Source organism: Sander lucioperca, chromosome 4 (assembly GCF_008315115.2).
Source record: "Sander lucioperca isolate FBNREF2018 chromosome 4, SLUC_FBN_1.2, whole genome shotgun sequence".
Classification (NCBI taxonomy): Eukaryota; Metazoa; Chordata; class Actinopteri; order Perciformes; family Percidae; genus Sander; species Sander lucioperca.
Genome location: NC_050176.1, coordinates 32,760,855 through 32,785,567, shown reverse-complemented (window position 1 = coordinate 32,785,567; position 24,713 = coordinate 32,760,855). Strand labels below are relative to the sequence as shown.

General features: G+C 42.0%; 2 protein-coding genes across 6 annotated transcripts in view; one reads left to right on the top strand and one right to left on the bottom strand.

Annotated features, from left to right (window-relative positions):
• fam13a (family with sequence similarity 13 member A) overlaps nucleotides 1-20,149 on the top strand; it is an 80,472-nt gene extending 60,323 nt beyond the window's left edge. For 2 of the 5 annotated variants that reach the window (XM_031276932.2, XM_031276931.2), the window contains exons 15-26: nucleotides 8,556-8,709; nucleotides 11,104-11,169; nucleotides 12,842-13,058; nucleotides 13,144-13,285; nucleotides 13,595-13,676; nucleotides 13,805-14,010; nucleotides 14,180-14,263; nucleotides 14,988-15,083; nucleotides 16,086-16,169; nucleotides 17,513-17,709; nucleotides 18,603-18,704; nucleotides 18,838-20,149. In XM_031276932.2, coding sequence (XP_031132792.1) covers nucleotides 8,556-8,709; nucleotides 11,104-11,169; nucleotides 12,842-13,058; nucleotides 13,144-13,285; nucleotides 13,595-13,676; nucleotides 13,805-14,010; nucleotides 14,180-14,263; nucleotides 14,988-15,083; nucleotides 16,086-16,169; nucleotides 17,513-17,709; nucleotides 18,603-18,704; nucleotides 18,838-18,961 — 1,554 coding nt within the window. In that variant the 3' untranslated portion in view covers nucleotides 18,962-20,149. The remainder of the gene's footprint in view (nucleotides 1-8,555; nucleotides 8,710-11,103; nucleotides 11,170-12,841; nucleotides 13,059-13,143; nucleotides 13,286-13,594; nucleotides 13,677-13,804; nucleotides 14,011-14,179; nucleotides 14,264-14,987; nucleotides 15,084-16,085; nucleotides 16,170-17,512; nucleotides 17,710-18,602; nucleotides 18,705-18,837) is intronic. The other 3 variants (XM_031276933.2, XM_031276935.2, XM_031276936.2) reach the window with 3 other exon arrangements.
• A 342-nt stretch (nucleotides 20,150-20,491) lies between these two features.
• The window catches only part of herc3 (HECT and RLD domain containing E3 ubiquitin protein ligase 3), a 35,172-nt gene continuing 30,950 nt past the window's right edge, over nucleotides 20,492-24,713 (bottom strand). The window contains exons 24-25 of the mRNA XM_031276937.2: nucleotides 23,856-23,958; nucleotides 20,492-23,443 (exon numbers count right to left, since the gene is read on the bottom strand). Of these exons, the coding sequence (XP_031132797.1) occupies nucleotides 23,235-23,443; nucleotides 23,856-23,958 (312 nt within the window). The 3' untranslated portion in view covers nucleotides 20,492-23,234. The remainder of the gene's footprint in view (nucleotides 23,444-23,855; nucleotides 23,959-24,713) is intronic.

The following is a 24,713-nucleotide window of genomic DNA, read 5'->3' as shown; positions in this document are numbered from 1 at the left end:
TTTTTGTACAGGGTGGTAGGGGAAGACTCATGAATATTCATTAGGGAACTCATCCCTGAATGGCTAGTACTTGTTGCCTACTCTGGTTGGGTTGGTTAGGTTTAGGCAAGAGGAGTGGGATTGGTTATGGTTAGGGTAAGAATGTCAGGGCGAGCCAATCAGGGATGAGTTCCCTAATGAATATTCATCTACCACCCTGCAAAAAAAAAAAAATTTGCACCCCGCAGAGCGCTTCGGGTATCACCATCACTTGCCATTCCGACTGCTTACTCATTAACGTTACGTCAGGCTTCGTGCCGAAAGAAGGCAGCACCACCACCACCAACACCCCCCTTATTTTATCAATAAAGGGCGTACATTTTCTATGGGCTCAAGGGTTTTCCTACCTGCACTTTCTGATGCTCAGGTTAGTTCAGATGTTAGCACTGTTAGCCGTGTTGTGTCAGCTAACGTTAATTATGTTAGCAATGTGAGCGTCATACTCTGCGAATAAGGGGAAAGCGGTGCGGCCCGCTCTTCCTCGGCCTTCATTTCACCAGCTAAGGTTATTTCACATTATGCCACAGTGGCTAGTAGGGTGTTTGTGTCACATTAGTTAGATGCCCACCCACTGCTCGGCTAAGTGCACTAGCTAACTTTTCCCGGGCTGGGCGTGCACAGCTGCGTTTGCACTGTTGATCGTGTTAGCCACATAAGCTAGCCGCTGCCTCTATCATCTACACCGCTGTGTGTTTCCCCACACGGCTCGCATCTTCATGGATGTATTAGCTCTTAGCTCATCTTAGACTAAACAACTTATATTTGTGTGGACTGGAACATGTGAATGCATCGTCATTCAGTCGACACCTCACTTGGAAGTCCCAGAGGCGCTTTCCACAAACAAATGCTGTTAGCTTGGTCTCTTATTTACAAACACGGTTTCTCTCCTCATAAGTATCTCATATGGAATAACAGTGACATATTATTCAAAAACAAATCCTTATTTGAGTTGGTTTAACAATAATATTCTATTTGTCAAACAGTTATTCAATGCAGATGGTCTTCTAATGAATTACTCAGAATCTTTGTCCTTCTATAACATCCTTGTCACCCCAAAAGAGTTTGCTATTGTAATGGATGCCATTCCAAAAGATGTGATGATGTTATTTAGAGGTAACACTGAACCACTTCCTTCTCCTTGTCTGTTGTCATTGAATGACACAATAATAGGGAAAATATGTCTTTTATCGAGCACTTCAATCTGAAACAGAAGGATCAGATCCCTCTTTCAAAAGGACATTGTCACCATCCCATATGTAATCCATTACTGGGGAAGATTTCTTTCAAATATCTGGTGGAAAAACGTTTGGACCTTATCTTCAAGATATTTAATCACAAACAAACCTCTAGATTTCTGTTTTAAACTTCTTCATCTGTGCTATCCAGAAAAACATTACTTGCAAAGACTAAAAAATGACTGACATTGACTGCTCTTTCTGTGGAGTTGATCGTGAAACAGTATTACATCATCAATCTTTTTATTATCTTTGCAAAATTTCACATTCACAAAAGTAAATTCTGTAACAGAAAACCTCAATTTAAAATCTTTATGAATGAAATGCTACAATACTTACAAACTATTCAGCACTCTACAAACCCTAAAGCCTTAAAGACTTGATATTTGTAATTTTCTTAATTGCATGAACTGCTAAATAATTTAATGTATTTTTATGTTTTTTTACTCTCATATTTTATACACCTCCTGACCCCTGGTATATATGTATTTTGGAATTTGTCATTGTACTTGATTTGCAATAAAGATTTTTTTTTTATGTCCCAGAGGCGCACCTGCAATTAGTGGTGTGTGATACTGCAATATTTGTAATATAATTTTTATATGCTTGTATAATTTTGTTGTGTTACCACTGTATCTTACAGTGTCGTCGTACAGCCTTTTTACAAATCATATAGCTTGCCGTTGTTTCATTTTCGGCCTGAAAATATAGCCACACGGCGCTCCTCTTCCTCTCTGCCATTCTTCTGCAGTCTCTGTCCTGCTTGTGTGTGTGTGTGTGTGTGTGTGTGTGTGTGTGTGTGTGTGTGTGTGTGTGCACGCTGCTCATGGATGTATTAAAGGTGCACTATGAGTTCCTGCATGGTTTCGGCGCAATTTCATTTTTGTCTCAAATCGTAGACATCTCTCCTTGATCCGCTAGCTGCCTGCCCCCTGAACACACTGTGAAAAAGCCCGGTCTCGGAAGGCAACACAGGGGGCGTAAACGTCAAACAAACGCTAGAGGCACAGGCTGTGCACCAAAATACAACAAACCACTCCAGCCAATCACCGACAAGATGGTTGGGGGAGGGGCTGGGGGTTAGTGACAGTTAGTCAGTTAGTCATGACAGTTACGGAAACATAGGGGGAGGGGCAAGCTTGCTCTGTTTTGTTTGAAATTTACTTGGAACGTAAACAGAAATGACCATGCAGGAACTCATAGTGCACCTTTAAGGCCCTGACACACCAACCCGATAATCGTCCGTCGGACAGTCTGGCGAGGTCAGTGACTAGTCTGTTTGGTGTGTTCCGTGCCACCGTCCGTTTGAGGGGCCGTCGGCCTTCGTTTTGGCCAACCTGACTTGCTGGGTTGGAGGGCGGGCAGTCGGACTCAATGACCAATCTGATTGGTGGAGCGCTAACCCAGAAATGACGAGCGGGATGAGCCTAACTAACGCCTCTCAAAATGTGACGAAAATCTTTTAAACTGAACTTTGTCGATCTGAAATGAAGACAGATTCAGCAACTGCATGGCCTATTTCTCGCTTAAAATGTTTCCAGAAACACGTTTCGGTGAACTATCTTCGTAAAATATGAGATTGTATTCCAAACGAAGCTGCCATTATTCCCGGTTGAAAAATCCGGGAGCAGCCAGACCCATGTGAGGCGTTGGTCCAATCAGCTGCCGGTTTTCATTTTTGCGTGACAATAGAGCTCAACAGTCCCGCCCACAGCGGGTTCCGGAAGTAAAAATACAATGCAATTTCTCCATTGACAAATTGGAGTATAAGCCATAAAATCTTAACTGTCGATGATAGACTTAAAACCAGCATGCCGACATGACTAAGCGATTGTATATGCTCATATAGACACCAAAAATCATGGGGTACTACCCTTGTTTTGAGATAAATGTCTTTTATTCGCAATGTCTTGGATAAGTACTTCATTACCCACAATCCTGAACAATCCCACAATCCCACAGTGATGCCTCTGATTGGTCGAACTCATGCTGGTGAGGAGGGGTGTCAGTACCCGATCTGTGCTGCCTGCACGATCCATCACGAGGATTTACGACACTGCACGAATCACGATCTGTTCCACGCTTCTGCCGTTAGCCTCTGCCGGGAAGCTAACGTTAGTTTAGCTAACAGATAATTTGGCTAACCGCTAGCTGACAGCTTGATTCAGTCTAAAATTAACTCAAACTTAACACTGGGTAAAGCCGTCTACAGCTGACGTAACAGCCGTTATATATTTAACGGTTATTTTCAGGTTTTATTTTGAGGGTCTTTTAAAGTTATTAGACTACATGCTGTCTCAGCTAGCAGTTAGCCAAATTAGCTGTTAGCTAAACTAACGTAGCTTCCTTTATTCAGTGGTGCGCGGTGGTTTATGGGATGAGTAATTCCTTCGCTCTGAAATGACGATATGTACACAGTCTTGTACCTTTACTCGAAATGATATGTTGTATGCTCAGTGTTGCCAACTTAGCGACTTTGTCGCTAGATTTAGCGACTTTTCAGACCCCCTTAGCGACTTTTTTTTTTAAAAAGCGACTAGCGACAGATCTGGCGACTTTCTGTAGAAAAATCACCAGTATTGTCCAGCGACAACGCAAGGTATTTCTCTCCTGTAGCCGCCAAAACAGTCTTCTGTTCTGTGACAGAGGAGCAGCGGAGCAGCCTCTCCCCTCTCTCCTCATGTGCAGCAGCACTGAGCACAGTGCACAGGCAGGTAGAAGGGGTGCTGGTGTGCGGGGGCCGGTGTAGGTAGGAGAGACAGCAGGACGTGACGGGAGAAAGACACCGCTGAGCTGGCCTGGACCTGGGCAAGCCAGCCTTCTTTGAGAATTCTTTATCGATCTTTTTCCCTCCCTTTGTAGAATTTCTTCGAATTTTTTACTTCAAAGATAGGCTACCTAACTAATAATTATAAGGTAAAATAAATTCCTGTATTGAATTTGTGATTTTTTGGCTAAAGAGTTCTATTTCTTTCTATCTACCTTGCTGACACAACCACTAAGCTTTATACAAATGATTGCGTAATGACGTCAACAATATGCAAATGAGGTAGCGACTTTTGGAGCTGGTGCTAGCGACTTTCATTGGAAAAGAGTTGGCAACACTGTGTATGCTTATGAGTCACATACCGTCTGGTTAGCCTAAGGCATGGTCTAAAACTCTTTATATACGGATTTTTCTAGATGTCAATGGGAGAAATGAATGGGAAATTTACTTCGGAACCCAAGTTCTCTCAGAGGAGGGGCGGGACTGTTGAGCTCTATACATTAGCGTGGCCTGCTGTTATGGAGACGTATTACGTCTCGCACACGCGCAGAACGTATGCTCAAGTTGGTGTCGCTTCGGTGTGTTCCAGGCACTTTTGGACCTCGGGGAGCCAACTGATCAGTCCGACTGCCTTTTCTGCCAACGGTCGCCGTCGGGTTAGTGTGTCAGGGGCTTAAGAGAACTGCTGCTGGCCACCGCCGGGCTTGGCTGGTTGCTTGCTTGTTTGCCTGGCGCTGGTCAGTCACGTGATGGTACAACATCAAATCACAAGAGGGGGAGGAGCAATGATGCCTGCCCCGCGCTATGACCATAGACTGTGTCGGTACACGATCCGTTCTGCCTGCACGATCCGTTCTGCACATGCGCAAGATAATACTGTTTTACGTATCTGTCGGTACACGATCCGTTCTGCCTGCACGATCCGTTCTGCACATGCGCAAGATAATACTGTTTTACCGAGGATACGACCTGCACGATCTGTTCCACGCTAGCCTATGGCTAGCCTCCACCGGGAAGCTAACGTTAGTTTAGCTAACAGCTAATTCGGCTAACCGCTAGCTGACAGCTAGATTCAGTCTAAAATAACGTTAACTCAAACGTAATGGGAAAAGCAGGCTACAGCTAAATTAAGACTTCACAGTAATAACAATAAAGACAAGTATTGAGTGATTGTATTTTAAATGAGCACAAGTAAAGTAGAACTGACGTAACAGCTGTTAAAAATGTTAGGTGTTTGTTATATATGTCAATGTTTATTTTCAAGTTTTATTTTGAGGGTCTTTTAAAGTTATTACATGCTGTCTCAGCTAGCAGTTAGCCGAATTAGCTGTTAGCTAAACTAACGTTAGCTTGCCTGTGGAGGCTAACGGCAGACCGCTACAATCAGCTAGCGGTTAGCCGAATTAGCTGTTAGCTAAACTAACGTTAGCTTGGCTGTCGGCCGGAAGCGTGGAACAGATCGTGCAGTGTCGTAAATCCTCGTACAACCGCGCATGCGCGAACATTTTGCGCATGTGCAGAACGGATCGTGCAGGCAGAACGGATCGTGTACCGACAGTATCCATACGACCTGCACGATCTGTTCCACGCTAGCCTATGGCTAGCCTCCACCGGGAAGCTAACGTTAGTTTAGCTAACAGCTAATTCGGCTAACCGCTAGCTGACAGCTAGATTCAGTCTAAAATAACGTTAACTCAAACGTAATGGGAAAAGCAGGCTACAGCTAAATTAAGACTTCACAGTAATAACAATAAAGACAAGTATTGAGTGATTGTATTTTAAATGAGCACAAGTAGAACTGACGTAACAGCTGTTATATATGTTAGGTGTTTGTTATATATGTCAACGTTTATTTTCAAGTTTTATTTTGAGGGTCTTTTAAAGTTATTACATGCTGTCTCAGCTAGCAGTTAGCCGAATTAGCTGTTAGCTAAACTAACGTTAGTTTGCCTGTGGAGGCTAACGGCAGACCGCTACAATCAGCTAGCAGTTAGCCGAATTAGCTGTTAGCTAAACTAACGTTAGCTTGGCTGTCGACCGGAAGCGTGGAACAGATCGTGCAGTGTCGTAAATCCTCGTACAACCGCGCATGCGCGAACATTTTGCGCATGTGCAGAACGGATCGTGCAGGCAGAACGGATCGTGTACCGACAGACTGTATATGGCTGTGACAGGAGCGAAAGCAGCGGCATTACTTACACAAAGACACAAACGGCCAGGTCGCCTCTTTGATGAAACCGCAGCAGTGCATACTGGAGAGAAACTGAAATTAAGGTATCGCTCTCATTACACTGGTATCGATCAATATCAACGTTGCTATCGATATTTGGATCGATCCGCCCACCACTAGCAATTACATCTTACTGCCAAAACTGCCGCGCTAGAAACAACCTAACTCAAATCTTACGGACTACATTCATAAGTTACTTGAGAACAGACTGCCATTATGTTAATGAACCAGGAGTCTTAAATCTGTGAATCTGCATACGTAACACTTAAAAAATGAATTGTTATTGATTCATTACAAAAAAAGTGCTAATTGGCACAAAACCAATAACACCTATGAAATCACCATCACTAACGTTACTTGAGCATGAAAGTTCTTTATTGATATTGGAAACAGTAGTTTCATCAGGAATATTTGACTTTTATTTATTTGTTAGGCTGGTGGTTTGTTTGTGTGCACACTGGGTACAAGCTGATACAACTGAACATCATTGCTCTGAATGTTAATTCGAGGAAAATGTGGGCCACAGGCCGCCAGACCAACTGGAACCCCTACCAGGCCAGAAACATTTTTTTTTTTTATACCAAAAATCCATTGTGTTTCCCCAATATTCATTCAGCTTTGAACTGCCATTCTGCAGCGACGCACTTCCGGGATTCCATAAATGAGGCAACTGTCTGTGGTTGGTTCACGTAACAGCAGGACTGTCGAGTGTTATCTAACTTAAACTGCTAGAGCAGTCAGTTGAACAGGTGACGGGAATATAACGTTGTCGGTAGCCTACCGGTTACAAACAGGCTCGGTAATAAACGACATGTTAACGTGCTAACAGATTCGGTGTTGTGTTTTATAGCTAAGCTGGACGAGAGAATATTCGGTTAAAACAGTTGGATGATGCTGTTCTGCCCTTGTTCTCCGTGAAGTTTGCTGGAAGTGATTAGCTTCTTATGTGGAGTGAGCACTGCGCCAGGGGAAATAGCCTTTTAAATGCTACATTACAAGGAAATAACGGGCGAACCAGCTTAAAAAGTGACAAGTTATTTTGTTTTTAAATAAGTGCTTTGTAGAAGCTGATACAGCCTACTTATTTATAGAGGTGCAGGGGAGGGGGTTCTTGATTTGAAAAACAGTGACGGTAAGAGCTACTATGATTATGTTCTCTGGTCACTAATACCACTTTGTATCCTCCATGATTCCCAAAGTTATTTCTCTTGTAACAGCTGAAGAGGCGTGATTACTTTCTGTTTTTGGCCTCGCTTCAGCACAAGAATACACACACACACACACACACCTGAGACTAATTATGTTGTTGCACTTTTATCTTGCATGAACCTGCCAACAACAACAACTTACTATCATGAACATAAAAACAAAACAGGGGCTGTTGTAACCAGATTCAAGTGCACTCGTTCCTGTAAGCCGTCTGTGGCATTTATGAGGTCTAGTAGCAGTGTGTCTTGATCTGTTTTTCCTAAAAATAGCTTGGTCCCACGCCCAGAGAGAGGAAATGGGACTCCCATGGGCTTAGTGCTAAGTGATCTATGGACACGTTCTAAATACATGACCCGCTGAGTATGTTGTTTCCCCAAATTATTAACATTATGTGAGCAAATAAAATTGAGGAGTGGAGTTTGAGAAAGTTTAAGATAGGAGAGAGAGGAGAAGCTGGTGGTGATGGGTAAACAGTGGGAGAAACAAATAAGTAATGAGGTGCTGGAGGAGAAGGCTTGCATGTAATATGTCTGGTCTGAGCTGGATGTTTGTCTGCAGAGAGACAGAGAATGGCAGAGAAAAAAAAATCACCCAGTCAGCCTACGTGTGCTAGCTCACAATCTGTTTTCTTTTTTTTGTCCTCACCTCCCTCCCCCTCTTTCTCTCTACCACCCATCCACCCCTCCCTTCTGCTCTTGCCGCTGTGAAACAAACAAGTCCAGAGCAGTGCTAGGGTGGGGTATATATGCATGTCAGGCAAAAGAGAAAGCAAGGAGGACTACTGTTAAGAGAGAAAATAAGGGAAAGAGGAAGGGAGGAGGAGAAAGGGAGGGGTGAGGGATTCCAGTGGGTGAAAGACAAGGCGGAGCCAATCCACTCTTGCTCTCTCTCTCTCACAGCCAAAGACAGATGGGCGGATGTTTTGGCAGTAGAGGCAGCCAATCCCAAGCAGGGAGCAGCCCCTTCTCGTAGGGCAGGGCCATTCTGTGGGAGTGTGTGGCTCAACTTAAAGACTGTGTTCACAGGCTGGTCATCGTCGTTGAGCACTCTTTTCTTTTCTCTCATGGTGTTGCAGACGTTAAGGATGAAGATCCAGGAGTCACCCGTCACTTGTGACACGGGCAGGGTCGGCGGCGGAGAGGTGCGAGGCTCGGACTCAGACTGTGAGAGCTGTGAGGACGTGCCCCAGCTGGACCTGACAGCACTTACTGAGGAAAACAACTGGGGAGGTAAAGCGTTAGGCCATCCAATGGTTGTTTTCATGCTTAGATTGTTCTTTTACATGCAATACTTCATTGCTAAATAGGTCCAATACTATCTGGAATATACACCTTTTCACACAAACGTGCCCCAACAACCTACTCGCTGCCTTCCACCCAGCTCTGCACATGGGTGTCTGGGTAGCAGCTGCACACCTTCTGCTGCCTCTCCTCCTCCTCCTGCTGATGCAGCTTCTTCTGCCTTTCCTGCTGGATTTAATTGTAAATGTAATTGTTGATCCTCTTAAGTTCTCTAGCCACCTATATCTGGCAGAGAAACACACACTGGATACATGCTTGTTTACCTGGCTAGCAAGATAAGGCAGCACTGCAGACTGTTTGTTGTTTTGTTGTTGTTGAATTGGGCCACATGGGAACCATCTTGAATTCATCTCTCAAGAGAAAATATTAAGGTGTAGCTAAGTTCAGAGCGCCTGGTGGTTTTATTTAAAGAGCAAGCATTGGGTTTTTACCAGGATGTATCAGTTACTTGGGAATTTCTGGCACTGAGTTGTTTCCAGACTTTGCCGCTGCTGTAATTCCCAGTCAGAAATCAATCATTACATGGGAGATTGAATGATGATAACAGTGTACCCGTCGGCTGTATAAACTTGTCTTGCATTCAGAGAGTTTATTGATTCTGGTTGAAATGTTAAAAAAAAAAAAAAAGAAGGGAAAAAAAAAAAAAAGTCTGTTTAAATTTGACATAATGAATGTTTGCTCTGTCAGCGCAGGAATAAAGATGATGATTTTGCATTCAATGGCAGATTTGCAGAAGATCACATTTTAAATGCATCAAATGAAGTATGGTGGATTATTTTATTGATGCTGGCTTATAAAGTTTCTAATGCAGAGTTTGCAGAAATAGTTGTGAGCATTGCATTGTTCCTCCTCTGTTTTGCAGTCAGACTTCTCTTAAAGCTTGTTATTAATGTGTTTGTTCATGCAGTGGTGTTGGTGTTTGTGCAGAAAGGAAATCATGCACAATCGCACTGCACTGAGACTGATTGTTTTGCTAGGACGTTGCGACACAGTGGAGGTGGGTGGAGGTGTCTTGAGTTGAGCAGTGAAAGCCAAGCATTCTGCTGAACTGTACACTGGAACAATAACCAACAGGTTCATTTCCTACAGATAGGTGCAGTTAAAGGGCATGTTTTGACATCTTTCCGCAGTAAATATTTGTCTTCACTCCCACCATCTCCACCACCACTGTTTTCTGTTTGATGTGGCACTCAGAGCAAAATTGTTCCATGCAATAAATCTCTTAACTTTAACAGCCTCATGTTCGGAGCATGAGCAGACGATTGCATGTTTTGTGGAGCTCTCTAGTGGCCAAATGTGAAACGTGAAAAACAACTGTAAGAGGTGGTTGTTGTTGCTTTGCAGCATTTGCAGCACGGGAAGTTGAGTACTTAAATATTGTACCTGAATCAACGTTTTCTCCCGTCTCTATAAAGGTGTGGTGTTAGTTGGATTAGCTCCTTCAGTCCGTACACGATGTCTCTGGTTGTGTGCGCTTGTAATTAAAATGCAATTTGCCTGAGGGATGTTGTAGGAAATTTACATTCCAGATGGTTGTTTTTACGCTGAAATTATGAAGATATTTTGTATTAGATCACTTGCCCTTAGTGTTATTTTTCTTGTCTTTTTGCCTCTTGTTAAATCTCCTTCCTGTACATTCTGTCCTGAATACATAACTGGGTTTGTGGCAGCAAGGATGCCATAAGGAGCCTGCATGATTGGCTGTGACAGGCTGTTCAGACATAGAGTATCTCCTTTTAGGTGCATGAGATGGCGGATCAGGTCCCTTGAAGCACGAGTGCAAGCTGGGCTTGCCATTGCACAAACTGCAATTGTGTAACTGTATTGTGTAAAGTTGAACTTGTCAGTGTAGCTGGCATGTTTATTCTTCACGAAGGAGAGCCAAAGAGGGATTTATGTTCCGGCAAAACGAGCCAAGCTGACTAAGCGATTAATAAAGCTGTATAATGGTAGTAAGTACTTTTAGGTGATGGGAGCATACTGTACAGAAGGTGTAATACTGTACAAATGGGCTTGTGAGTGGATGAGGGCATTAGGCACTGTGTGCCAGTGCTTGTCGTGATGACCAAATATTTGCCACTCGCCTGTCCCTGTCTGTCTGCCAGCGAAGGTGGTAAGAAACTAACGGGCATTTCAACAGGAAGAAACAAGACCCTGTAGCTCATATGTCTCGTTAATTACGGTTTAGTGAGATGCTTGTTATTTTGATTTCCCATATTTATTGCAACAAGATGGATGTATGCTGGTACTTTCTTCTTCTGTTTCTTTGATTTCATTCCTTCACCTTGTCCTTTCCTTCTCTCTCTTTTTTTGTTCCTCTAGATTCTCCGTTCTTTAACACCCCTTTCCTTGATTTCAAAACCTTTTTTTATTCAAGTTGTTGTGATGGTAAGTGTTATGTTACATCTCCATCAGTGCTGCCTTACTTTGCTGCAAATAACGGAGAGAAAGAAAGAAAAGGCTGTCTGAATGACCTTTTCCACTGCATGGCAACCCGCTTGAATGATCTGGAACATTGTGGACGAGCGTCTCACACACACAGCAACCTTTAGTGAAATGGCACACTGGCATGTTTTTGTTTCATTAGTCTAGTTAATCCTGAACCATCGACGAGCGGTTGATTTAAAGGATTAATTTCAAATGCCATAGAGCCTCAGTGGCCAGCTACACTGCTCTGCACTCTGAGCTAGATAATAGAGCTCAAATGAAGTCATTCGGCGTGATTGAGAGTTACACCTGCCGCTGTGAGCGAGCACTAACATGCCAGAGAGTTGCTGAGAGTGAAAAACTGCACGTACCTAAAAGTACAGGAGGACCCGTGGGACAAGAGCTGGAATTTGAGCTAAGTTGCTTCTCATACAGCCCAACTCACCCCAGCTAAGAAAAACATGCATGTGCAGTTTTAGATTGGCCGTGCATATTTTCACGTGTGCTTTCTGACACTTTGAATGTTTACACTGACGGGTGGTTTCCCTCAGAGCTTGTTTTCTCTCCCTCCACCTCTTCTCTCTGTCTCTTGACACCTGATGTTACAGGGCTCACCTTTTCTATGAAATCTACGTTATTGTTCATGCTGAGTTTCATGGTTTCACATAGTTTCTATAGAGTTCTCCCTTCTTATCATAATATAACAGTGAACTCTGACGTTTCTCTGTCTAGTCTTTCTCTCATGCACACGTGCTTGGACAGACACTCACCAGGTTTGTCTCTTACCATGCAAAGTGGAAACTAAAACACACAGTCATCACTGTACCTCTCAACAGGGGTTGTGCCCTGACATTATCCCACGGAGAGCCAGGCATTATTAATAGCCCGGGGATCGTCAGGGGTCTTTGCATGGCTATTTTCACCAGACATAATTATTACCAGAGTGGAGACTGTAACCAGGGGATGAAGGGAGAGAGGGAGGGTGGGCGTGACTCACCAGTTTCAAAACAACATATGTAACTGTCGAGCCCCCCAGAGGAAATTTTTTTTTTTTGAGAGAGCAGCTTCATCATGTCCAGTGGCTTTCACATCACCAGAGAAGATCCAAAAAAATGTTAGCAGGGAGAGATATTCCCTTATAGTGTCTTGGAAGAGTGTGCTTATCTGTGGAAATTAACATATCGTGGGACTTTCTCAGAACATTTTGTCGCATCGTGTATGTTACTTTACATCTTAAAATCTAATTATAGATTATTATTTAGTTCCAAGTTAGCTAAATACGCCCATTTGTTGTATGTAACAAAATGTTCTCCTTTTTATTAGCGAAGAGCAATCTAGATTAGAGCTGCAACAATTATTCAATTCCTCCAATTTGCAGAAAACGGTCATCTTTACAGTAAAAATGCCAAACATTTCAGCTGGATTGGAAGACAGGACTTTGGGGCTCTGATAACATATGATGGCTATTTCCCACTATTTTTTGACATTTTATAGAGCAAATCATTAATTAATTAAGTGAGAAAATAATCTGCATTTTAATCAATATCTGGGGGAAAAAACATTAGTTGCAGCCAATCATTATTTTCATTTTAAAACAGCAACTAAGTTATCTATTTGTTTTTGTGTTTTTCAGAACCAGTCCCAGCATACTCGCCACTGCAGAGGGAGAGCATGGACCGCGAAGAAGCCAGACTGTCCCCTCACGCTGGGGGACGTCTGATCCGCCAGCTGCTGGAGGAGGACAGCGACCCAATGCCGTCCCCGCGCTTCTACGCCTACGGACAGAGCCAGCAGTACCTGGACGACACTGAAGTGCCTCCCTCACCACCAAACGCACACTCATTTGTCAGGTAACCACTTGACATGTTTGTTTTATGAAGAGGCAAGTAGGAAGGAGCGGTCAGTGGAATTAACAACATGACTGTATCTCTCCAGTCGCAGGCGGAGTTCGTCTCTTGGCTCCTGCGACGATGAGAGGGAGGAGTTGACGTCCGCCCAGCTCACAAAGAGGATCCATGTACTGAAGAAGAAGATCCACAGGTTTGAGGAGAAGTTTGAAGAGGAGCGGAAATACAGGGTAGGTGCAGTAGCGACAAGCGTTTTCATTTATAACATAACAATAACATTTTAAAAACCATAAACAAGGTTAATGACTGTCTGAAGAGACTCATTAAAATTGATGATCAATAGAGAATAGAGGTCTGCAACTGTTTTATTTTTTTTAAAGGCCAATTGCCTCATAAAAAGGCTGATAATCCCAAAGCTTTAGTTGAGATTCATGGTTAATACAGGCAGGATTCACGTGAGCAATAATTACTGGTGCTGCTGCTTCATTGTGAAAGGAGAATCTGTTCTCATGTGTTCTATCGCATTCTTTTCCACCCAGCCCTCCCACAGTGATAAAGCTGGAAACCCAGAGGTGCTGAGATGGGTCAATGAACTGGCCAAGCTTCGTAAAGAGCTGAAAGGTAAGACAGAGAAATGAAAAGCACTCCTAAACCCAGGTGACAGATTGTCTGTACTGAGGATCAAAACCAAAATCAACAAAGCTCATATATGTATTTTTCTTCCTGTTTCTCCTCTTCGTCCGCATCAGAAAACAAGCTGATGAAGTCTGAAGAGGACCTGCCGCCTCTGACCCGCCAGCGCAGCAACACGCTGCCCAAAAGCTTCGGCTCTCAGCTGGAGAAGAAACCCCAGCAGGAGAAAGTGCCGAAGCCTCCGGTGGAAAGCAGCCTGGAGGCGATTTTGAAGAAGCTGCAGGAGAAGAGGGAGGAGGTGAACCGCCCCGAGGACATCAAGGTAAGACCGTGGCGGCGTTTCACAAGGACGAACAAAATAAAACATGGGCAGACATTAACTGCAAATGGATGTTTTGTGTAAGATAAACAGCATGCATTTCAAAGCAGGCAGACACAGAGTGAACCCAGGTCATTTCTGAACTGTTTTGATGTTTCACTTCCTGTCCCAGGATATGACACGGGAGCAGATCGGCGCAGAGAAAGTCGCCCTGCAGAAAGCTCTTCTCTACTACGAGAGCATACATGGTCGACCAGTAAGTCCTCTTTTTAAATAAACAAACACACAGATGCATATAGCCTCCACAAAAGGCCAATCCAAACTGCATATCAGATCTCCTGCCAGCCATGTTAACCCAAACAAAAAAAATCTTGTTTACCACTTCATTGTGACCCAGATTGCAAGTCAAGGGTGAATAATGTCTCAGGCAAGAGCCTCAAGAGCTAATGTCTCAAGAGCGTGTGCATTTGGTTAGCTTTCACAGTGTGTGTCTGTTAGCTATAAATGAAAAGATGGATGTGTTTGTTTTTTTTCTTTCCTTTTATCTTTAGTTGTATTAATTTATGCTATTAGAAAGCGGAATTTTTGTCGCCGCGAGGAGCTTCAGCGACATTTAAAGGACAACGCTGCTAAAAAACTGGACTGTAAAGGATCTGACACACACTTTGTTTGATGTCAGACCCAAATCCAATTGCAATAATTGCGCTGTCTAATCCCTGCTAGTATTGTGGCATATCAGGAAGTGCAGCTGACCTTTCAGTCACCTCCTCACACTGTGTTCCTCAGTGGTTTGTTGTTAACAACCTTCACGCTCTGAAGAACGGGCTAAGGGGTTGTTGTAGGCCGGTCTGGGTTAGCTGTCATTTTGTATTATGTTAGCGCTGTAGCTAGTTAGCATGCAGGGAGACAGAGGAAAACAGAAAGAAGCTAATGCTGTGCTAACAAGGTGTCTTTGTGTCCGTCCTTTTGTGCTACTTCAGGTCTCTAAAGGCGAGAGGCAAATCATGAAGCCCCTGTATGACAGATATCGCCTGGTGAAGCAGATTCTGTGCAGAGCCTCCACCATCCCCATAATTGTAAGTCTCGTATCTTAACCTCCCTTCCTTTTCTTTTTTCTCCACAGCTGCCTCCTTGTCCTGCTGCTCTTTGACGAGGGGCAAAGATCACCACGTTGTCAAAGCGTCTGCAGACCCTTAATCCCAGCTCATGTTGGCTTTAGTGCCTGCTGTGTGGGAGCTGTTGGCACAGACATGTTACCCACCTTTCTAAGTCCAGCTTTAGCTGCTCAGTGGTGAATCTCTCCCCCCACCCAACCCACCCCGCCCCAAGTCGGAAAGCAGCTCAAAGGTGGCAGATTGAGTTCACAGCAAATGACATCATGAAAAGCTGGAGTACAGGCGAGGGTTACAAACTGTCATCCTCACTATGATGTGAGGACTTTAATTTTAAAGTTTGCCCTGAATTGTAGATAAGAAACCGAAAAAAAAACTACGACCAGTGTTGTTAGTGCTACTTTGTTGCAAGAACAGTTTTCCCTTTATTTTGTGTACTCAACTATTTAATAACCATTTCTATTATGTAAGATATGATCTGCAGTATATATCCGTTATATAATACACTGCCTTTAATCCCAATCACGCAAATTGGGACCACTGCCATAGATTTCTGATGCAGCATTTTTATTATCCTGGAACAATTGTTTTTTTCCGATTTTATTCTGTTTTATTTTGCTGCTCTGTTTTGTACACAAAGCATTAGCTGCTGTTGTGATATTTGGACCTTAAAATTGTTTCCACAGAGAGTTTCGTGAGGCTTCAGATAAGTAAACTAACTCTAGTCTTGGCCCATATTCAGGACGCTGTTTGTTAAGACTGATTAGAATTATTGTCACTTGGAATAAAAAAGCTGGAATAAATAAGGGAAACTTCTGCTCAGCTTCAGCTCACCTCTGATATAAGTTCAGACACAGAATTTGGTGAAAACATGAAGGCAGTGTGGGGTTTCCTCGTGGCCTTGCTGTAAACACCAGCGTGAGCGTCTCAGCGTGGTTAACGCCTCCTTTTTAACCGTCACCACAGGGCTCTCCCTCCAGCAAGCGCCGAGGTCCCCTCCTTCAGCCCATTATCGAGGGCGAAACCGCACTTTTCTTCGATGATATCAAGGTGAAGAGCTGCTGCTGCTTGAATAATCAGTCGCCAGCTCCCCTGCCCTGCCCCACCTTCCTCCAACCCCACCTCCCCCTCATTTAACTACCATTCACCCCTCTAATGATCCTGATTGCTGCCTGTTGATTGGGCGGTTGCCTGTTTCCTACCAACAGCTTCTGTAGAGACGTTGAATCAGTAGCTGCCTGGACCTGATGTTTGTTGATGATTTTTTTTGAATTGATTCATTCGTTGATGATCATTTCTTAGAGTAATAATAGCGTTGTACTTACCAAGTTACTTGCTAAGATCTAGTAACATGCAGTGATTAAAAAGAAGGGTTTATTAACCAATATTATTAACCAAATAAAGTAGTTTAGATCACTAATTCCCAACCAGGAGTTCTCGTTCCCTGAGTGGGTTCTTCTGCCGTTGCCGGTGGGTGCATGGGAATATTGTTTAACTAATTTTGGAAATATTTAAAAAATATTTAATAAAAAAATATATCCCCATATTTGTTTCTGTGAGGAAAATTAACAGCAACAAATAGGATTATAAAGATCTTCAGTATATTTATTGTCACAATAGCCAGTGAGCTACCACCTGGTAATCTCGCAATGCCAGACCCTCCTACACAGTGCTGCGGAGGAGGGTCTGGCAAGTCTACACAGCATTCCGAGATGGCAGAAAAACGTGTTCTCGGTTATTGGCATTTCTTTTAATCAATCGAGGATATAGACTACCAGCTAGGTGACACCTGCACAGGACACACGTGCAGCAACCAGCGTCAGTTGTAACACCTGAAAACCTACATGTCACCTACATAAACTAGATAAAAATGACAACTCCTATGAGTGTCGTCATGTTCCCTGATCTCAGTAATGACTTTGATGAGTGCAATGTTATAATAAGCAAAAGAAATCATGGTCAAAGCTACAAAAATAAGACCCAATTTGTAATAAAGCAGAATTATCCTTTTTAGGTGTGTTTTTTTTTTTTTTTTTTTAGGACAAACTGTACCAAGAACTAAATCAATGTGCTCTGTGTATTTTCTATAGTTGTTTCAAAACTTTACATAAAGTTGGTTCTCGGTGGACTGTGTGTCTTCTAGTTGAGTGCCTTCACTCACTCCATCCACACATCCTAATGAGTATAGACATGAATCACAAACGAGGACCACTGGAGTGCATTGTGCTGCTGTACCGTGATGATTCATAAGCATTGGTGACTAACACTGCACGACCCTCATGCACCGTGGTGTTTGAGCCTCGAAGCCGGCCGACAGCCTCGCTTTTAATGCCGCAGCACGATGTGGCCTCTTCGTCCTCGGGCCACCGTTTGACCTGTTTATGTTTCCGCAGGAGGAAGAGGACGGCTCAGAGGACGACGGAGACTCAAAGACACAGTTCACCCTGACCGTCCGACCCGACCTCAGCGTGCTCGGCTTCCTGGACCACATGGAGGAAGAAGGGGACGGTTTCATTTCGCCCGTGGACGAACTTTCACCTTCTAAGACCATGACGGACATGAGGCTGTCCAATCTGCACTCCGCCACTAAGTACGTTACTGAAAAATAGAGAAGACTGTTCTCACATACTGTAATAACAGTGGTAGTGCATTAACACAAATACTGTATTTAAGTACAACGTATTTTCATTTAATATTACTTTATACTTCTACCTCTCTACATTTCATGTTGTACTTTGTATTCCACTATATTTATTTGACAGCTGGAGTTACTGGTTACCTTTCAGATGTTACAGTAAAAAAGCAAATGATAAGCGTATAAAATACAACACATTGTTAAAGATTAAACCAGTGGTTCCTGACCTTTTTGGCTTGTGACCCTTTAAGAGAAAGCAGTCTAGTTGTCTAGATGTCTGAGCTGTTTTGTTCCACCGAAGAGACATTTCCTCTTTAAACTTCTCAGATAGTTTCAATAAAACAACAATTTGACGCCGAGAGGCAATTTTTCATAAAAGAAAATGCAAAGATTAGAGAAAAATTACGCAAAAATGACTACAGAGTTTTGTATTAGATCTTGTTTTTTTTTTTCTTCCTTCCACATTTATCATCTCACGGCGCCCCAGCTTTATCTTGTGACCCCTTGACAGGGGTTGATAACTACTGGACTTTACCTAACTGAAACCTAAAAGTAGGTAAAAATAGCTCCCCCTCGAGCAGCTCCAAAAGTAAAACACTGCTTACACATTATTGTATCAGTATTAACAATTGAATAATGTCTTAAAAAAGAATATCACTCACAGGGGACATTTTTCTGCAGAGCGAGTACTTAAATATATTTTGCTGAATCGTGACTGCAGGGTTTTAACCTGCAATGGATTATCTTCATTATCTTCCACCACTGTGTAATTAATAAAACCATTGACACATTTAAATATTCTAGTGTGATATATAATAGTTCTACTCTTTTTTTTTTCTCTCTCACAGGGAGGAACTCGTGGAGCAACTCCAAGAAACCCGAGAGGAGAAGATAAGACTCCGCAAGAACCTGAAAGAGTTTGAGGATCAGTTCTTTAGACAAAATGGAAGGTAAAAGCCAAGATTACAAAAGTGAGAGAGAGATGGCATAATGAACAGACATTCACATTGACATTGTTTTTTGTTTAGTTTTTTACTGCTGAACCTTCTCCGTTTCTTAATGTTTGTTGTCTTGTTCCCACAGAAATGTGCAGAAGGAGGACCGCTCCCCGCTGGCAGTCGAGTACAACGAATACAAGCACGTCAAAGCCAAACTGCGGCTGCTGGAAGTCCTCATCAGCAAAAGAGACTCGACTAAATTAATCTGAGAGAACAAGAAAATACTCTAAAAGGACGTTTAGAGATACAGTCAAACGCATCTCACCCTGTTGAAGAAAAGATCAGATTTTCCCTTCTCACTGCCATCTGTGCCGCTTGTGTTTCAAGCTCGGGGGAAAACTGTTCGTCGTCTGTTGATTTGTTCTGGCGAGCTCAGCTGGGCGTTTCCTCTGCCGCCCGCTGAGAGCCGCCGACTCACCACTGATTCAAAGCGACAGTTACACCTGCTTCACCTGAGAAATTCCCTTCCAACAAAAACCTCACCTTCATGAGAGGATATTTCTCCAGGCGCACTCAAAATAACCTGAATCACACTTTTATTGCTAATAATTTATTTCTATCCTTTTGAATGTTTTTATCAGAAGTTATTTTTCTCACGCTTTACTGTAGAAGTCTTAAAAAGAAAAACCATGTAAGTAAAATAATAGATGTAAAATGATTGCTATTTTTAAAGAAGGATTTTTGCGATCAAGATGTATGTGTATTTTTGTAAGGGAGACATTAGTATTTGTATAACTTCAGTCCGCTTAACAGTATTCACTAAATGAATAGCTTTCTCTATTTCAGTTCTGACATATAATATCTGAAATAATCTTGTATTGCTTCTCTAGAAGTTAAATTGAGTATTTGCTCACTAAAATAAGTGGTTTTTAATTTTAATACAACCCAAAGACAGTGACTCAGAGTACAAACTGCGAACCAAAATAGCTCATATTCTTAAAAACAGCTTATTTTTGTGATCACTGGTCCTTAAGCATCTGACTGTATATTTGTATGCATTGACGTGCTTCTTTCCCCATTTACTTCCTGTCAAATAAGCTATTTCTCGTCTTGAAATCACTGGTATGTTTTTGCTCACATTGGTAAACATACACAAACGTTTGTGTGACGACTCTGGAGGACAGAAACCGCATAAGTCGGTGTTTCCTTCTCGTCCGCCCCAGAGCTCGTTTGGTTCTTTTGTAAATATGGATCATTGTGTTGTATGTTTACAATTCTGTGAGCGAGTACATTTTTCCTTCCTTTCTCCAAAATGGATGATTTATCAGTGTGAATTTCGTTTTTACTGAATGTAAACACTGGCCAGGCTTAACGAATTTTGAGTATGTACATTTTAGTACATAAATTGTATTTGTATGTTGTATATATAATATGAATGAAATCATATTTTTACTGAGCTTTTTTGGGTTGTGTGGATTTCATTTGTGTGACTGACTGAACTGAGTTGATGCAGAGACGTTTGAGGTAAAGAAAATGCATCAGGTGCACAGCACCAAACCATTTTATGGCTGCGAATAACGATTATTTTTATTATTGATTAATCTGCCAATTATTTTCTTGATTAACCAACCTATAGTTTGGAAAAATGTCTGAAAATAGTGAAGAATGAACCCAAAGAAAGACCCGGTTGAATTTGATCAGGGGAAATCAGGTAGCTGATTTAAAAACTATTTAAGATAAAACAATAAGTAAATCTAATGAGCTACTAAGCTAATGTTAAACATACATCAGTCCAATAATGCAATCATGAAACACTATTGTTTTATTTTAAAAGTTGGAACAGAGAGCCTTGTGTAGATTTGACAAATGTGCAAAAAGAAATCCCATTTTTTTATAACAAAAGTCAAGGGCTGCACAAACCGTTGCATAGGACTATACTCTGCAGGAGAAATGAGCTTTAAATTAGACAAATACTGACTGTACATGTAGAACATGTGAGTGACATGCAGGATAGAGCAAAGCAAGAAGATGAACTGTCCTAAGAAAACATCTCAGGAGAGTCCAGTGTTTAAGACCTTTAGAAGAATAACCCAGATATCACCACACCACTGGGCTGTTTCAGGTTGTTATTGCTATAAGGTACGGATGTGTCAGTGTGACCTGTCAGGACACATCAAGTCATTTACTGTCTGAAGTCTCTCTGACGCCACCGTACACGTATGAAATATATAAAAAATATATGTATATATGCAAGACCATTTCACACACTTCACGCCAATGCACGACCTAATTAAACATCAGTTTGGATTAAGAGGTTAAACTGTAGGAATAAATAGGCTAGCATCAGGGCAAGTTTTGGAACAAATTATATGACAGGCTTATACAGTAAATATCAATTGACTATATCCAAAGCAGGTCATCTGCCCACAGGCCCACACTTGTGTCGTCCTACAAATGTCACAATTTCATTATCTGCAACAAACTTCTTACAATTGTAAATTTTAATGATTACATATTTAGTATAAAGGACATTTTCGGACATACGTTTATTCGCTTCTGGTTGAGAGCATATACAGAGAGCATAGGCTAGCCTATATTAACCCGTACAAAAACCTTATTCTTACAATCTATGACAGGAACCAAATTGTAAAAACGACAGCTATGCTGTTGCCGGGCAAACTCCAGGCAGAAAGTTAGCTAGAGGTGTTACGGGTTTTACGATGTATTCCGTGACCCATCGGATTCTTTGCACATTTAACAGCTAAATAAAGTATATTAATTTAATAAAAAACGTTTGAAGTGGAAATACTAGGCCAAGCTGAAATTTCTTTCCTAATCAGTCACATATGATACGGCGTAACACCGGTCCAAGACAAGAAATAGTCGGATACATAGCTAGCTAATACATCCATGGTACACAGCTAGCTAGCTAACTCCATGTTTTATGCAGAAACAAGGCGAATCATTGTTTGGACACTCTGGTTTTTGTGTGGACTGAGCAGGCGAGATATAGCGTGTTAGTTAGCGGGGTTAGTGGTTCTAGTAGGAGGGACTTTTTTTTAACCGTTGGACAGAGCCAGGTTAGCTAGCTGTTTCACACGCTCTCCAGTCTTTGTGCTAAGGTAAGCTAACGCTAACAATTTACCGACAGACATTGTCATTCTCATCTAACTCTCTGCCAGAAAGCTAATGAGCGTATTTCCCAAAATGTCAAACTTTTTAATGACAATCTGGATTTTGCTTTCACCCAAGAACATGCACAGAGACAACAACCACTAAAATCAACTTTTAAAGTCAGCATGTCACGTAGCTAGGTTTTGCTGTAGAAGGCAACACTGTTGAATGCAGGTTCAAGACAAAGTCAGCTCAGCTCTGATCCACAGCTCAAAATATACGAGGGATTGCAAATAGGGCTGGGTACGTTAAAACATTTTCGATACCGTGACTTCGATACCAGTTCCTGCCGGTTCCTGAACAATACGTTTTTGCAATTTTATAAAATCCATTTTAACAAAAAGAAATTACAACATTAGCTACACATTACGGAACAAATCTTTTTATTTATTTTTTAAGCTATTTTACAGTGACGGACACTGTAGTCAAGACTATACCACAATTCACAAATGTGAGCCTCGTGATCATCTCTGTGTGTTAGAGTTTTTCCTGCATGCCTCTACAAGGTATACAGCCAATTACCAGCATTATTAGAGCTTGGTGGAAGCATGCTGCATGCTTATTGGCTCACTGACGCTGAGATTTACTCTGCAATTTGGTATTGAAAGACACTTTTTCAATACTAGTTTGATACCGAGCCCTAATTGCAAATCATATTCACCATGTTTCATCCTGCATCTTTCTGCCTGCTGAATACTCTCCCGTTGTCTTTCTTTAATTTCAGGCAGAGGACATGCTGGTGTCCACATGGATCAGCAGGACAAACACTCCTCCCAATGTTAAGGGTAAATATTATATTCAAAGTGCTATTTACATACATATCCACATTTTATATTTTGTCAAAAAATAACCACTCTATTTAATGAATCAAGTAACAAAAAGCAGATTTATTGTCTCTAGGTAATAACACAATTTTTAAAGGTAAAAAATAGAATTTAAGGAGTTGAATATAAAACACACAGCTGTGCAAAAAAAAAAAAGAAGACAAAAATAAAACTACACAAACACCCAAAGACAGAGTTTCTCAACCTCTTCTGGCTTTTAATTTTTGGTCACAAAAGTTTTAGGATCCCAGGTAAATTTAAGTAGGATGATTTTTATTTCAGAACTGTGATATATTTCAAATATATATCCATACACCAGCATTTAAAGCTCCCAAATTGTCCTAAAAGGTTGAGAAACTTTTCCCAAAGAAATAAAAACAATAATACTGTACATTTTACATAGATAGACCTTTCAGATTTAAGATGTTTAACAATCTTGCGAGCGCATATAAAGAGTGACCTTCCTGTGTCCCAAAGTCCCCTATTACACTCTTTTGAAACCGACATGGGGGTCGTATTGCTGTTAAAGTGCATCAAAACCTCCTCAGACCAGGCTGAAGCCCTCGTACTGCTCCACAGCCCGAGTGAGACGGCGACACAGGATCTCTTTGGTCTGGTAGCGGGGCATGTCCAGCAGGTTGTAGCAGGTGTGGGCCACCGGCAGGTAGTGCTCCTCCGCTGTGGTGGACTGGATGACGATACGCAGGCTCTCCATGCCGTGGATGGGGATACGGTCGCTGCCGGTCAGGAACACTGCAGGCAAGAGGACAGAGTTAGAATCAATTACTAGATAAGGCTAAACATGTTCGTACCCTCCACATTTGCCTGCATAAATGGTGAATAGCTGCATTTATATGGCACTTTTATCCAAAGCTTTACAATTTGCCTCTCATTTACACACACACTCATAAACCCATTGCAGCGAGCTACCATGCAAGGTGTCGGTATGGTCTTGTAATTTTGGGGTTTAGTTTCTTGCCCCTTTGGACACTTTGACATGTGGACAGAAGGAACCGGGGATCGAACCTCCATCCCCTGCAAGATCGCTCTCTTCATGCAGGAACAATTACTGCACATAATAACAGTATTCATAAGATGTTTGAATGCGAGAGTGTGAGAATTTAACTGTCTTGCACATTGAGCAATGAGGCAAATACATGCTTACATAAGAACTGCTTTTTCTTCTCCAGAGGGAACTCGTGGAAAACCTCCCAGAACAGTCTGACTGTTGGATGAGTGGCTGTGTATTCCCCTTTGTAAACAGCATTCTGCAAAGAGAAAGGATGTGGTGGTGAAAAGCTTTTCTCGTGTTATTATCATTACGAAAATAGTTTCTCTCCTGCAGTAACTTCTATACAACATCAGTAAAACAAATTCCTCAGCGACGTGTATGCACCTCCACCTACTGCATAAAATGTATATACATTTTAAGCAAATTTCTCCCTTTTATTTATCTTACATAACAGTCCCTCTTAGGTTTTCGCACTGATGTTTTGTTTTTAAGCTACTCAACAGGCACGTCTGGACACGAGAGTTGATAACACCAGTCAAATAGGTGAAACCAAATGCCAAGACATCCCGTCTTTGTTCAGATGCCAAGCTACAAAATAAGCAAATTGCCAGTATCATTCATATAAACTGTACCAACACAACGATCCCACCAAGCGTCCGGTTAAAAGCAACTACGGGCGTGGCTTAGGTGTTTGTGACGGCCCCGACTGTTAGTTCAAAACAATATCAGCGGATGTGATAAACTGATGGTTCATCCAATCACCTGCCAGGTATTTTATGAAAGTGCCCGCCCTTGTCAGTTTCCAATGACGGCTTCTCAGATGGTTCTGTGTAACAAACCATCTGGAGCATCAGGTTATCAATGAGCACTGTCCCTGTAAAATAATCTAATAAAATAAAAAATATATATTGCGATTAGTGATATCTATTTTAGGATTTTATTCATTAATTTGTAAATATACATGGTTCATGATTTTAACCTGCTTTGTATCCGTTTTTATAGTACCTTCTT